This window comes from Balaenoptera borealis (assembly GCF_965194805.1).
Source record: "Balaenoptera borealis genome assembly, chromosome: 9".
In the NCBI taxonomy this organism is placed as follows: Eukaryota; Metazoa; Chordata; class Mammalia; order Artiodactyla; family Balaenopteridae; genus Balaenoptera; species Balaenoptera borealis.
Window position 1 is genome coordinate 108,701,547 of NC_138873.1, and position 15,293 is coordinate 108,716,839.

The window sequence follows — 15,293 nt, forward strand, 5'->3', positions numbered from 1 at the left end:
ACTTTTTCTTATTCTTTTCCATTGTAGGTTATTACAAGATGATGCACATAGTTCCCTGTGCTATACAGTAGGTCCTTGTTGATTTTCTATTTTGTATGTAGTAGTTTGTGTATGCTAATCCCAAACTCCTAATTTATCCCTCCCCCTCTTCCCCCTTTAGTAACCATAAGTTTGTTTTCTATGTCTGTGGGCCTCTTTCTGTTTTGTAAATGAGTTCACTTGTATCATGTTTTAAATTCTGCATATAAGTGATATCACTTGTTGTGTTTCATAAGAAACCTACATTAAAAGCAATACAATACTGCTTTAAAGTTTATAATGTGATATTTGGAAGTTCCCCAAACTTCCTCTCCCTAATTTAGGAGAGAACTTCCTAAAGTTCTCTCCCTTTAGCACAGAGAGGCGGGGGAGAAGAAAAGGGTTTAGAAACACACCCTTTGACAGGTAGGGCTATATGTCCAGACCCCAAATCCAGGAGATACTGAAAATGAAACGGTGTCACTCATGAAATAACCTCCAATGGATCCTAATTTAGTATGCTGAATTTTATTTTAGAGCTGGTCACCCCATCTCACGCTCCTTTACATTTTCTGTCTCTTGAGCAACGCTGAACTGCGTGTAATCAAGGGTTGAAACCACGCCTTCTGCAGCCTCGCAACCTCAGTTCCAAGCACAGGGCCTAGTACATAAGAAGCTCTAATTCTACGCTTGTTGAACCTAATAAAACTGAGCATCAGCTACCTAGAGCTCCTATTCTCTCTATGCTTTCCAGGGTCAGTGTCCCGGCCTTGGGTTTCCTCTCCTCTGTTGGCTTGAATCCCTTGTATTCATAACTGTCTCTGATACCGTATTCCTGATAGCTTATACTTCCAGAGCTCCTTTTCTAAAATATCCTTATATGAATCACCCAGTGGAATCAGTGTACATCCTCTGATAATGATATTATTATTTCTAATTATTTAGGCAGCCACAACAAGCATGAATTTCACATGACCAGTATGTTTTAATGATAAGTGGGAATTTTTAAAGCCATTCTTTGAAAAATTACTTCTATTTGAACATTTTAATATGTGGATCAATTTGGGGAATAAATGTTCTGCTTGGCAATACCGAAGTAATCAATAAGTTATTTCATTATCAGAGAACTAGTGGTTTGATAAATTTCACTAAATCTAAAAAAAAAAAAAAAAAAAAGCATCTCTATAAGATGTTGAGCTCTGAGCTGAAAATATGGGAGAAAGGCCAGCAAGATATTCACTTCTGCAAATAGACTTACAATGGAAAAGTTGACAGACGCTGAAATAAGGCAAAGAAAACAGTGAGAATAGAAAACAAGGAGGAAAAATACAGATTCATGACAAGAACAAAAGAGGAATGAAGAGCAGAATAGAAAAAAAAGATAGCAGCCTGAGACCCCAGTTCTCTTGTAGACTGAAATAACACAAGTCTGCCAGATTGTGCAATGTAGAAAAAGACTTGCCAGGGAACCAGGTGGGTGATGATATCTGACATATCTGACAGCCAATATTTCATTAGAGATAAAACCAGTTGTGAAGAAAGTGGGGTGATGCCCAGGTCTAAACACTGAATACTTAGATTTGCTGTTGTTATGCAAGAAACATTTTCCATCAGTGGGGATAGAGAGGGAGATGTCTATTGGGAAACGCCTCCTGCAAACAGATGTATGTATTTTACACCATACATTCAAATTGCTCTAAAATTTCTCTACTCATAGTCAGAATGCTTATCATAGCAGATAAGTCATAAACTCCTTTGTGATGTGTATTATGTAGAAAACTACATTGAAAAATTTCACAGTGGCAGAATTTTACCTAAAGATAGGAGATTATCAACCACGTCATTTTACATTTACTTACTGGAAATCCACGAGGTCCCGGCACACCAGGTTCTCCCTAAAAATAAAAATAGCTCCATTGTACTTAGCTTTTAGTAGAATGAATATGTAAGTATGCTAACTGCGTAAATATTGAGATCATTACAACACTCCATCTTGGTGTTTCGGATGTAATTTTATTCAACTGAAACACGATTTTAGTTGAACAAGTGTATTTCAGTTACTTCACAACTAATCTGTTAGTTGATTTGGAAACACCACAATGAAATTATGCTTCCACACTTAATTAATACCAGCAATTAATACCAGGTGGCTAACTTACTTTCTGTCCTCTCGGTCCAACGGAGCCAGGAGATCCATTAGGTCCTGTTAATCCCTAATAAAGCAAGATGATGTTAGAACTAATACAGCATCCTTAGGCAAACCACTAAGTGGATAATTTTACTTAATTTATTAATTATATACAGAATGGTTACCTATGTATGGTACAAATATTTGTAAAGAAATACCTTTGCATATTCTTTCTCAAAGCTAATGTTTAAGATCTGCCTGTTAGTCACTTTCTGTTGATAAATTCTATCCTATTCCTAACTTCCTGCTAAATGCATTGTTTATCACAGGGTTCAATAATTTAGTACTTTTGTCTCTGCTTTGAAAAATGCAAAATAATAGTTACAGTGTTCTAATAGGTAAATCTGATAGGACAACAGGTCTTGGCTCTGCCATTTAGCCATATTTATGTACCTCCTTTACTTTGTTTATAAAACAAAAATACTGTATGCCTCTGTAGCTTTTTATTTTTTAATTATTATTTATTTATTTTTGGCTGTGTTGGGTCTTTGTTTCTGTGCGAGGGCTTTCTCTAGTTGCGGCAAGCGCAGGCCACTCTTCATCGCGGTGCGCGGGCCTCTCACTATCGCGGCCTCTCTTGTTGCGGAGCACAGGCTCCAGACGCGCAGGCTCAGTAATTGTGGCTCACGGGCCTAGTTGCTCCGCGGCATGTGGGCTTTTCCCAGACCAGGGCTCGAACTCGTGTCCCCTGCATTGGCAGGCAGATTCTCAACCACTGCGCCACCAGGAAAGCCCTCTCTGTAGCTTCTGAATAACGTCTTGAGAGTTAAAATGTTCCTTCAATAGTAATTAAAACTAATCAATCTCATTATTGCCTTAGAGCCGTCTAAAGCTCTCTAGTCATCTTAGCAAAGACGACTGCTTAGGGAATACATTAACTTTTAAAGTTGAATCACTTGAGAGCATATATGTTTCTAGGTTATCTCCCTTAGTAAAACAGCTAATTATTAAGTATACATTTTCATGTGTGCCACTCAGTATGCAGAATTTAAGTCAGTTACTGAAAATTAGTAGGGAAAATGACAATGTTTGGAAGTGATGCTTTAATAACTGCTTTAGCTTTACATATGATGGTTATAAATGTGTTTCACAGTAATTGACTTAATAGATGTCAAAGCATGATAACACTACATGTACATCCAAATTTCCATGTCAGGTAAAGATGCATTTTTATCTTTTTAATTTTTTCTTTACTTTCAGATGTTGTCATTTATAATGTAATCTTGAAGGGAACACCTTGCTAAAGACAAATATGTGTATGTTTATCTATAGATATATACATACATATATGTACATATACATATATGCATGCATATACAATATAAATACCTTATAAAACCTATACATTATCAAGATTTTGAAAAAGACTATAATGACATTAATTGAGGAATGGATTCCTTGAAAATATGAAAGCACTACTTAAAAATAATCACCAAAATCTATATTTAATCTGTCATAGTCTGCATAAATATCAAGAAAATGCAGTCATGTAGCTTATATAGAAAACTATTTCACTGATCACCACTTTTACATTCCTCTACATCAATTAATTTCCCTCATAACTCCAAAGAGTGAATCAAAGGAAGTAGAAAAGAATGAGTTGAAAATGTTAATTACTGGAAATTTAGCAAAGAATAAAGTTATTAAACACACACGGAAGAGTTTCTGACAGACTTAGATTTTCAATCTCCCCAGTATAACTGTAACGCTGTAACTTGGGAACAGGCCCCAGCATCTTAGTTGCTGAGCACCTATGGTAACGGAACATTGGCTTTTGTATTTCAGCAAACAAACCATTCCTGCAGGGGCACTCTGGTAACACATATGGCACATGGGTTTTATAAACCTCAGGGCATGTCTGACGAATGGGGCGTCTAATGTCCACTCTATGCATATACCCTCCAAGACCAATCCTGGTCAATTCCCACACACACAGCCAGCTAACCATCTTCACTCAGTGATTGAAATAACTGACAAGGTTGGAGGACAGTAGCTACTGTATATGGTAGAACTTCAGCTCCATAATAAGGAAGCAGAATGGCTAGATACCCTGGAGGCTGCCTCCAGTCACTTCTTATTTATACTGTCTTCCATAAGACATGATAAACTATGTCTAATCACTAGGAGGCTCTTTGAATTAATGAAAATACATTCTGGTGTCCGATGATCCAGTGAACTCTTTTATGAACTAGCCATGTAGAAAAGCATAAGCTCCATGAGGACAGGACTGCGTCCATTACAATCCTAGCACATTGTCCCGACATCTAACACACACTCAGTACACGACTACTGAATAAATTAATTTGGGTTAGCCTGTTGGGTGGAGGCATTTCACACCTGTCCTTCCACATCATCTTTACTTTTGGTTCAAATCCCGACTCTGGCACTTAATTCCTGTGCAACCATGGGCAAGTTGCTCAACTGTATGCAGCCTCAGTTTCCTAATCTGTAAAATAGGTATAATGTTAATATCTACCTCATATGGTAATTTTGAACATTCACTGGGGTATTACACACAGAGTGTTTACAACAGAGCGGACACTGAGTTAATGTTAGCTGTTCTTATTATCAGCATTATTGTGTGGTCAGACTACACTAGATGCTAATGAAGAGTTCACATGAAGTGATGTCTCCTGCCCTCTGGGAGCTTAAAACCTCATTCAGAAGGGGTTCTGCAAATAAACAAGCAAAAAAATCTACGTATTAACCACAGGCACTGTGCTTCACGGCCCCCCTCACATTTTTTTTGCTGCCTGACTATTTCCACTTACACTGATCTTTCAGAGTAGTTTCTTTATGACTCACTATCCTAATCATATAACATCTATCAGGGATGATAGCTGTATACATTCAGAGGATGTTCTAACCTCTTTCCTGTAAAAAGTAGCATGGCTTAACTCTAATTCCTGTACTTCATTCTAATTCCTCTTCTCTGTATCTGAGATGGATGCTATACGAATGAAAAACAAAATACTACTTTACAGAGCTCACTAAGCATGCCACAGCAAAAGTGCCTATAAGAATATAAGTGATGAATGATAACAGCACAGTTGTCCTTTGGGAGCAGAGCTTCCAACCAAGCTCTGACCTCTTTAATTTTACATGTCTATAAGGGGAAAGAATCAACTTACTAAAGTCTTAGCAGGAAAGGAGGGATTTTATATGTATGTACATAAATCTCCTACAACTTACATTTACAGATGCACGCATACAACTCCAACTTGCAATCATTCTTATTTGTCAAAGAAATGACTAGAGGAAAATATCGCCAGTGGCAGAAAGAATTGCTTTCATGTGAATGCTTATGAAGATAAAGTTCTATACGGGGTGATATTAAAGCCAACTGTGTTCTGAAATTTCCTGCTGCTGCCTGGCAAAGCACACCAGCCATCAACAGTAATTTCCTTCCAACATTCCAACCACTCAGCTCAAGAGACCTAACACATAATCCTACAAGACTAGCTGCCATGACTCGCTTACATTTTCTGTCAAGAATCCACTTGATTCAGGATAATTACCTTTAAGCCATGTTCCTTTCAGATCCTTCCAAACACCATCTGATTAACCATTTGTTAACATTACCAAAAAATACAGCTTTGCAATGAACCAAGGTTGGAGGGTTCAGGTCCCACCACTACACTTAGGTTCACCTACCAAGAAAGATAACTTACGCTTTCCCACTTACTTAGCTCTCAAGCCCAGAGACAAACAGCAAACTCTGATCCAGTTTCTGGTATTTCATTAGTCTCAAGGTCTATTCTCAACTTAGGGTAAAAGGTCTGTTTAAAATGTCAAATGTGTCAAAAGAGTGGAATAAAAAAACTTTTCAGGTCAGGATTTTGGAAGTTGCATGTGGCTCCATTTCAAAATTTGGGGAACATGAAATTTATACCAATATTTACAAGTAATTATAAAATATCAATTAAAATATTTTTACTATCCGTTGAATTTTTAATATCATATTTCTTGGTTGGTAATTCAGATAACAAAAATTCACTATCATTCTTCTTCTCCCTATTTTCTCCAAATATTCATCTATTTAAGAACCTCATTCATATCTGCATGAGGCAAAGCTATCTGGAAAGAAAGTGACTCTAAAAATCAAGAAATCTGGTTTCTTTCACCATCTTAGCCACTGAATAACCCTGGGCCCCTGGGGGAACTACTCGTCCTCATAATTATTCAGTGTCCTTATCTGTGAAGAATAATATTAGCCAAATCTACTTTCCAGCTTATTGTAAAGTTAAAGGAAATAATGTTTGTGACTGCATTTGAAAAAAAAGTTCTACTCAAATGCAAATTAGTAAAGTTAATTTTTTGCTCAGTTCTAAAAATGCCCAAAATACTGGCGCATACATAAATTTCTTACTTTATCTCTCTTTCCTTTCTCTTTTTCTTTTTCTCTTGCTTTCCTTTGCAATTCCAGAAGATTGATTCAATGCCCTCATCAGTTTCTCCCTGAGGACCTTCCAGGGTCAAAGTTCTATGATATAAGAAACCTTACTATTTTACACTTTTCAACTTTGGAAATCTGATTTGGAAATCTGCACTGTGGTACTGCAACTATAGACAAAGAAAAAAAAAACTATTTGTAAGTGTTATTTACATTGTACTTCTGAAGATTTTGAAGAACTTTCATTTATTTATCCCAAGTTTCTGTTTAAGTGTGGAAATTACTTTATAAAGCAAAACCAGGCATTGTCTTTATTCTTCTTTACAGGTAAAGAAGAATTTGTTGCGCCTGCTACAAAAGCACCATGGAATTGGGACACAGATAATTCTAGTCCTCTGTCTGAAATTATGGCAACTCAATAGTGAGACAAGACTTCAGGTCATTGGTTTATGCTTCAACCACCACAAAAATCAATAATAATGATAGTCATTTAATCATCAATTTTCTTTTCACATAAAACAAGGTCCACGTTTCAAAGGAATGCAGAAATAAATCCAACCTATATTGGGCTACTGGTTTACTTAGTGGCCTTGTATTTATCAGACTTTTTTGTTATAATGTGTCATAAGTAATTCACGGAGTTTCAAAGAAAAGCTTGATAGCCAACAAGTTATATAATTTCAGTTTGTATTATACAAATATTAGGCTGATATTCACTTCACATTATCCAGATATTAGTCCCTGGGAACCTCATGCACTGCCACTTTGCATACATAGAAAGTTCAAACTAGGGCCTTTGAAGCATAAAACAAAGTCAATATCTCCTAAGGCAATGAATAGCATAGACAAATATTTTCATCATGCTAATCTTGATAAAGAAAGCACATCTTAATAACCACTAACATCTAGCTGTTTGGTTTTTCTTTTTCTCAAAATGAAGGCTCTGTCTTAAACTCCAGTCAAAAGTTCTCGGAATCTATAATCATACGTTTTCGGGTGCTTTTTTTGATTTAGAAAAGTCCTTAGTTTGGGGAAACCACATGAAATGGTAACTTGAAGGATAACTTGAGGGACCCAGCCCTGTCTGTTCTCTGAGAGCAGGTGCCGGATCTTACTTCACTTCATATCCAGCGGCAAAGTCAAGGGGTGGCCTGCAGTGAGACCTCAATAAATATTAGTCCAGTGTACGGACAGAGAAGCCGAGAGGCCTGAAGTCCTTTTACTCTGAAGAAATGTTACTTAGTGTTAGGTTTATCACACAGTATCTGAGAGTCCTTCCGATGGGGGGAAGGCAGGTGTGCTGGTGGGTAGGTTGGGGAGAGGTTGCTGGTTCCCGGTCTTCAAGCAACCCTAGTCAGCTTATTTCTGGGAGTGATGTCAGCCAAGAAAACACCCGTGGAAAGAGAGAGGACTAGTTTTGAATTTCCTGTGCCACGCGTACTGACCAGTTCCCTGCCCCAGCCCTGCTCCCACCCATCCCCCCTCGCTTCAGACCCTCCTCTCAAGAGCATCTTTCTCTTCTCTTTTCCTTGAGATTTAGGAGGAGAACCCCAAGAACCTTCCCCTGCAGGTTCTCTTTCTAAATGCATTTAGGGGGTGGCAGAAGGCAAGGGCAGAGACGGCTTGCTGGGAAGCCCCTGCAGAGGCCAGTCGGATCCTTCCTCCCCGGCACCGGGTGAGCAGGGCAGTGGACGGTTAGAGGCAGGAACCGGTACCCACCTATGTTTTCCGAGAGCAGGAAATGCCAGCGCTGCGTGCTCTCCCCAGGGAGCTGCGCGGAGCCTCCACCCTCGCAGACCCGTGCGCAGAAACGGCCACGTCCGTGCCAAGCCCGCGCGCAAGGCCAAGTTCAGGGCCACAGCCCTGCTGCAGCTGGGACCACGGCCACCCCCACCCCTGCAGCCTGCGCCTCTCTACACGCACACACGCACACGCACACACGCACACACGCACACACACACACGCACACACGCACACACGCCTTGCGCCCGGCTGCGCGCCCCCAGTTCCCACTACTCACGTCTGCGCCCGGCGTGCCAGGCTTGCCCGGAGCTCCCGGCTTTCCCGGCTCTCCCGGGGGGCCCTGGGCAGGGAGAGAAAAAAGGAGAGAAAAGGGGGCAAAGTTGAGACTCTTCTGACGCACGTGGCTGCAGACCAGGTCGGAAGGAAGGACGTGGAGGGCCAAGGCGCTGATCCACTTACCGGGGGGCCCGGGGGACCCTTCGGACCTCGGTCACCCTGGAGGACGGGAGGAAAGGGAGAGCAGTCCGTGAGAGGGGGGCGCTGGGGACCCCTCCGGGAGAACCCCTCACGAATCGGGGACGGGGACGGGCTAAACGCTGCTGGCCCGTGACCAACCGGGGCCACAGGACACGTGACCTCCTCCCTCCGAAATTCCCAGGCTCCCAGGCTCACCCACGTCCCATCCCGCCTTTGCGTGGGGGGCTCCGGGCGCTCTCAAAGAACCCACCCGAGCCGCTGGGGGAAGGTGACACTTACGTCGATGCCATCGATGCCCGGGACTCCAGGGGGGCCCGGCGGCCCTGGAGGACCCTGCTCACCCGGGGGGCCCCTCTGACAAGAGAGCGCACACGGGTTAGTGCAGCACGTGGGGCAACGACGCGAAACTGGGCACCAGGGCCCGAGGCCCCCCCCCCCCCCCCCCCCCGGCGCGGCCCGGTAAAGACACTGCCCTGCAGAGGCCGGGGTTTGAACCCAGCATAACACGCGGCGATCGAACTTCCAAGGGAACTTCTTCCCCTCCTCAAGGTTCCCAATGAGGCTGACAGTGAGGTCAGAGCACAACCCAGGCCCCCAGGGTGGAGTCCTCACGTCTACAGAGCACTCAACCGAAGGGGGCTTGTGAGGAAGAGGGGGCCTCTTCCTCGAGGGACTCGATCTTGAAGATGGTGGTCACTGAATAAATACCTCGATTTAATCGGTGATTGCGGGTCAGTGTTTTGGCCAAAGTTGAACAGGTGGGAGCGGAGGCGCGCCCGCCCAGATCAACCACAGTGTCATTCTGTAGACCTTCCTGTGCTCAGGAGAGAGCTGGGGGAATCCTCTCAGGGACAGACAAGGGAGGATGGGGCGGAGAAGCGGTGAGACCCAGCGAGCGCCTGGCCTCCTCTCAGATCCGCCTGCAGCGATCCTCTTGCAGGAGGTCTGGGCACCTCGCTTCAGAAACACCCTAAATTTCAGGCTGACCCTAGGGGGTGACCCCTTTTATCGGCTGCAAGCAGCTCAGCTTTGATGGTGTTAGAGGGAAGGCTGGCCTCTGAAATAGTTTGCACACCTTGCTTAGGGAATGGGAGATTTTTTTTCTCTCTCTCTCTCTCTCTTCTAAATTTGAAAAAAGAAAGAAAGAAAAAAGCTTCTTTCATCAAGGAAAACTTGGTTTTTCTAAACTCCGGTGACCAGACAGGTTACAATGGGGTCTTTGTAAGTGAAACCTCAAACGGCTCTGGCTCCCCTGCCCCCGAGGGGTCCTGTCCTGGGCGGAGGGAGGAGACGCCGAGCCTTCGGGAAGCTGCCGAAATTTCGAGGCGAGTCCGGGCCGCGGGTCCACCCCGACCGGCGGGCACAGCGGGAGGGATGCAAAGTTTGCTGGAACCCCGCCTACTCCCGCCGGGCTGCCCTGGACCGCGCCAGGAGGGGGGAGGGGAGGGGGGAGGAGAGGGGGAGGGGAATGGGGAGGGGAAGGTGAGGAGAGGGGAGGGGAAGGTGAGGAGAGGGGAGGGGAGGGGAGGAGAGGGGAGGAGAGGGGAGGGGAATGGGGAGGGGAAGGTGAGGAGAGGGGAGGGGAAGGTGAGGAGAGGGGAGGGGAGGGGAGGAGAGGGGAGGGGAGGAGAGGGGAGGGGAGGAGGGGAGGAGGGGGGAGGGGAGGAGGGGGGAGGGGAGGAGGAGGGAGGGGAGGAGAGGGGAGGAGAGGGGAGGGGAATGGGGAGGGGAAGGTGAGGAGAGGGGAGGGGAAGGTGAGGAGAGGGGAGGGGAGGGGAGGAGAGGGGAGGGGAGGAGAGGGGAGGGGAGGAGGGGAGGAGGGGGGAGGGGAGGAGGGGGGAGGGGAGGAGGAGGGAGGGGAGGAGAGGGGAGGAGAGGGGAGGGGAATGGGGAGGGGAAGGTGAGGAGAGGGGAGGAGAGGGGAGGGGAATGGGGAGGGGAAGGTGGGGAGAGGGGAGGAGAGGGGAAGGGGAGGAGAGGGGAGGGGAGGAGGGGAGGAGGGGGAGGGGAGGGGAGGGGAAGGGGAGGGGAAGGGGAGGAGAGGGGAGGGGAGGAGAGGGGAGGGGAGGAGAGGGGAGGGGAGGAGGGGAGGAGGGGGGAGGGGAGGAGGGGGGAGGGGAGGAGGGGGGAGGGGAGGGGAGGGGAAGGGGAGGAGAGGGGAGGGGAGGAGAGGGGAGGGGAGGAGAGGGGAGGGGAGGAGGGGAGGAGGGGGGAGGGGAGGAGGAGGGAGGGGAGGAGGGGGGAGGGGAACGGGGGAGGAGCAGTCAGGCTGAAAATTAAACCCCGGCCTCCAGCCTCCGCCGGCCTCCACCGCCTGAGCCTGCAGTATGGGGGCCCGGTGGGCGAGGGGGCGCCCTTTCCGGGACCGTAGGGGTCACCTAGGGCCCCCGCCTCCCACCGTGCTCGCCGCAGGATGCGGGGCCCGGCAGCCCACGGGATGCTCGGCACCTTCCCCGCGGCTCCCCCGACGGCTGCGCCCCCTGGCTTACCAGGTCGGTGGTCTGGCTGGGCTGGAGAAGAAAAGATGGGGAGACAGTGGGAAGGCGTCCCCCTAAACCCGCGCGCAACTTACTTGAGCCGCGCACAGGCAGAGCCCCGACAGCAGCAGTCCCAGCCCGAGGGCCCCGCGGGCCCGCGTCGTCCAGGCCATCCCCGCCGCGCGCCGCTGATCCCCGGGCCCGCCCTCCACGCGCGCACGGTGGCCCTTGTCCCCGCAAAGAGCGCCCCCAGACAGAGAGGCGTAAGTTCCTCCTGTTTGCGAGTGGCCCCGGAGAGGGTCCTGGGGATTGGAGGAGAGCTTGCGGGGCCGGGAGGACGGATAGAATGACAACAGTCCCTTTTAACCCCTTCCCCGCGGCCGCTCAGGCCGGTTCTGCCCGCGCCCCTCCCGCCCCAGGGCGGCATCCTGCTGTCCTAGGAGCCAAGGCGATGGCCTGCGTGCCACTGAAGGCTGCGACCGGCAGTGTTCTTGCGGAGATGTTTGCGAGGGGAGGAGGGGGGGGTCGTAAGCCACCCAAGGTAGAAACAGACACCCCCGCCCCAAGGTGGTTTCTACCCGCCCAGCTGTGGGTGGGACCGGGGCTTCCTTACTGTCTATCTGGTCTGGGCTGCAAAGCCTGGATTCTTTAGGGAAAGAGAGTGGGGAGGGGGGGATTTTGAGGAGGTGGCGGGAGCTACGCTGGGTGGAAGTGGCCTTTGCAGGTGGTCCAGGGACTCACGGTTACCCTGGTTGGAAGCTCGTGGCAAGTTTCTCTCCTGGGTCGCAGCGGGTCACAATGGATCAGCATCCACTGAAGTTCAAACTGGGGAAAGACAGCAGCCAGTTCAGGTCTTTTTGGAGCACAGAAGTAGGTCGTTTAAAAAGGAGATGAGTTTGTAAGTGTGGTCCAATTGTTAAGTGTCTGGTCGCCAACTTGAACTGGTTGATCTCAGCGGACCAGGACTCTTGTTCCTGAATACCATTTTTTTCCAATGGAAATGGGCTGCAAACCCTTCCCACTTTTCTCCTATCATTGGATGTAGATGACTTTAGCTCTGCATTGCTCCAGCACAGCCCTAGGCAGGAAACCCACCACTGGCACTGAATTTCTATCTCTGTCCTCATCACAACGTTCAAGAGGTAGATTCTGTTAAAATGAGTCTCAGAGAGAACAGGAAACTGTCCTAGGCACAAGCCAATAAGTGTCAGAGTCTGGATGGGATCCCAGAGGACATATGCAGTAACACTTCACACGGGAAAAGATTAGAAACAGAGGCGGCAAAAGAGGCGGCACCAGGAATAAAGTAGAGAAAGGAAAATTGGGTCCTGGGAGAGTATGCGTGCTAGACATTTGCCACAGAGTGTCACAGCTTAAAATGGAAATAGGAAGGTCTGGAAGTGGAGGGAATGAGAGAAATTTAGGACTCGGGAAAAAACAAGATAATAAAAAATATTTCAGTTTAACTAATTCATTGGTTGAAGAGATATAATATTCCTAGACAATTTAAAGTCAGGTGTGGCTTGACAACTTCTTACCTTTTAGCAGGTGTTAAGGGAGAAAGAAGAGCTGAACAGGAGAGAAATAGAATGAAGGAAGAGTGGCCAGGTCTGAATCTGAAAGCCTCAGGTGAGAAGGTTAAAAAAAAAAAAAAAAAAAAAAAGGTGTGCCACCACGTGCCACTCTGGCCCCTCTTCAGTGGGGAAGTTCCTTGCCAGGCATTTCTATTTGGATCCATGTTTCTTGGTCAGTTGATTCTCCTGGCATTATGCAAATGTCCAGTTCCCAAATCTAAACATAATGTCATTTAAATATAAGGTAACTTAACATAAGGTAATCTCTTTTCTTTCATCCAATGGTGATTTGCACTCCATGCCTCCTGCCAAAATGACTCCATCTACTGGATCTAGAATTAAGTTAGACACATTTTTCCCATTGTTACAGAAGCATCCAGAGTTGAAGTTACTGGATGGAAGATCAAAGTTGGAAGGAATGAAAGATGAAGTCCTTTCCTTCTCCCCACAGAGGAAGGGAAAGTTAACCAAAAGGAGGTTTTACATTTTATAAAGGGGTGAAAATAAGACATCAAGCTTTGACATTCCTGCATTGGTGCCCCTTCTCACATGATGCTAACTGCCCTGGAATTCTCCTCTTGCTCCATTTTTCTTGTTTCCCTCAACCCTACTATGCCTTTTCTCCAGAAAATGTGGACACTGGAAAAACGAATTAAGTGGGATGAAAAGAAAGTGAGCAGCTAAATCAAGACATATTTTAGGATGGAAAGTTATCTACAAATTGTATGAAAACTATGCTGATCTCTGTGTTCTTGGTGTGAATTATTTAACAACAGCATATTGACATCCTACAAAAGAACTGCTTTCCAAACCACACAATAGCTTGCAGCTAAGGAAATCACTTTAATCAAACACTTTGTTTTTCATCAGAATAGTCTTGTTTGCTTGGGAGGGATTTTATCTTGGTTCTGTTCCAACCTGCAGAGGAAATTGTAAAAGGAAGATGAAAGAATGGAACAACCTTTTCCTTAATGACTACTAAATACCTGGCATGCCCCCAACATCTCTTGGAGGCCAGTCACACATGGGTAAAGGGGCTCAGAGGGGTTAAATCATTTGCCAGGTCACACAGCTAGTAAACGTCAGAGCTGGCATTCCAAATGTTCCTGACTCTAAAATAAGGACTTTCTCTGCTATCTCAGTCAGCCTCCTTGGAGAACGCAACATCTCTCCAGAATGAATCATGATTTTCTAAGCAGGTAACCCACGCATGTGGTGATTGAACATTTGTATTAAAGATGAATAGAAAAGAAGACAGACCTAGAAATTAAAACTGCATAAACTTACTTCCTACATATACTAGAAAACTTCAGAACTAGACTAATACATTTTCATAAGAATTCAAAACTTACCCTACTTGCATGCTTGTTATAGAAACAGATCCAGAAGCAAAATTTCTACTCTTCCTCCCAAAACTGGCAGCTGTTTCTATATGCAGTTACATATTCATGTGTATGACAAAATATCACATAGGAAATGTGATTTTTTTTCCTCAATGACCAGATAAAAGTTTTACCAGAATAAGAAAAAGTGTCTCCCCCTCCCTAACTCTCAAAATAAAAGAGACCACTCATACAATGTTATTCACTAAGTCATTTGTGAATTGATATCAAACTAGGCATGCATTGTATGTGGGTGATTCTTTGATTCTCAAAAATAATTCATAACTTAACCGCCTTGAGAAATTTTAATTATATGGCTAACCAGGAAACCTATATCCTTTATTTAGATAGTTCATTAAAGTTACTTATTGCAAATGCAAAGTAATTCATTAAGCTATTTTCTCAAAAATGTAATTCTGTCTGGATAAATGGGAACACCTGCGTAAGTACGCACGATGCAGTTGTGGTGCAGGATAAGGGGGAATGGAATGGAATTCACCTGTGAATACAGGCTGGGTTGTGACAGAGTGTCACCCAGATCAGAGGTTTCTGAACACATCTGTGCTTCCACATAAACACCACCTATGCACTAATAATCATCTATACAACAACCGTTTGGGGGCATACAATATGAATTCCAATTTCCATGCTAATTATTTTGAAGAAAGATTGGCAGAGTTCCCTGGTAAAAGTCACTCTCGTTATACATCTAAAATGCTGATTTCCACACATCTCTCATTTTCATACCTGGAATCATTCTTCACTTTGAATACCCATGGACAAAACATATGTGACTAATGTTTTAATTTAGTCTGTCAGCAAACATTTTTCAAGTCCCAATATAAGCCAAGCACTAAGGAAATATTCTACAGGAACCAGATATTCTCCTCCCCATAATGGGCTTACAGGATGTGACACGAAAAAAAAATACAAGTAGAGAAGTAAAAAGTAAAAAGTTTTTTTTTTAATCTGTTAAGCAGAACATAAAAGGCCCTAGGACAATCCATATTTCTCAACGTAAAATACCTCTGCATTGTTTCA

The 15,293-nt window shown here is 45.2% G+C and overlaps 1 protein-coding gene across 2 annotated transcripts in view; it reads right to left on the reverse strand.

Moving 5' to 3' along the window:
* COL9A1 (collagen type IX alpha 1 chain) overlaps nt 1–15,293 on the reverse strand; it is a 95,470-nt gene that overhangs the window by 50,151 nt on the left and 30,026 nt on the right. The window contains exons 6-12 of one of the 2 annotated variants that reach the window (XM_082405062.1): nt 12,044–12,121; nt 11,309–11,329; nt 9,099–9,173; nt 8,802–8,837; nt 8,620–8,682; nt 2,178–2,231; nt 1,878–1,913 (exon numbers count right to left, since the gene is read on the reverse strand). In XM_082405062.1, coding sequence (XP_082261188.1) covers nt 1,878–1,913; nt 2,178–2,231; nt 8,620–8,682; nt 8,802–8,837; nt 9,099–9,173; nt 11,309–11,329; nt 12,044–12,121 — 363 coding nt within the window. Of the gene's footprint in view, nt 1–1,877; nt 1,914–2,177; nt 2,232–8,619; nt 8,683–8,801; nt 8,838–9,098; nt 9,174–11,308; nt 11,330–11,391; nt 11,600–12,043; nt 12,122–15,293 lie in introns of those variants that run through there. The other variant, XM_082405063.1, reaches the window with a different exon arrangement.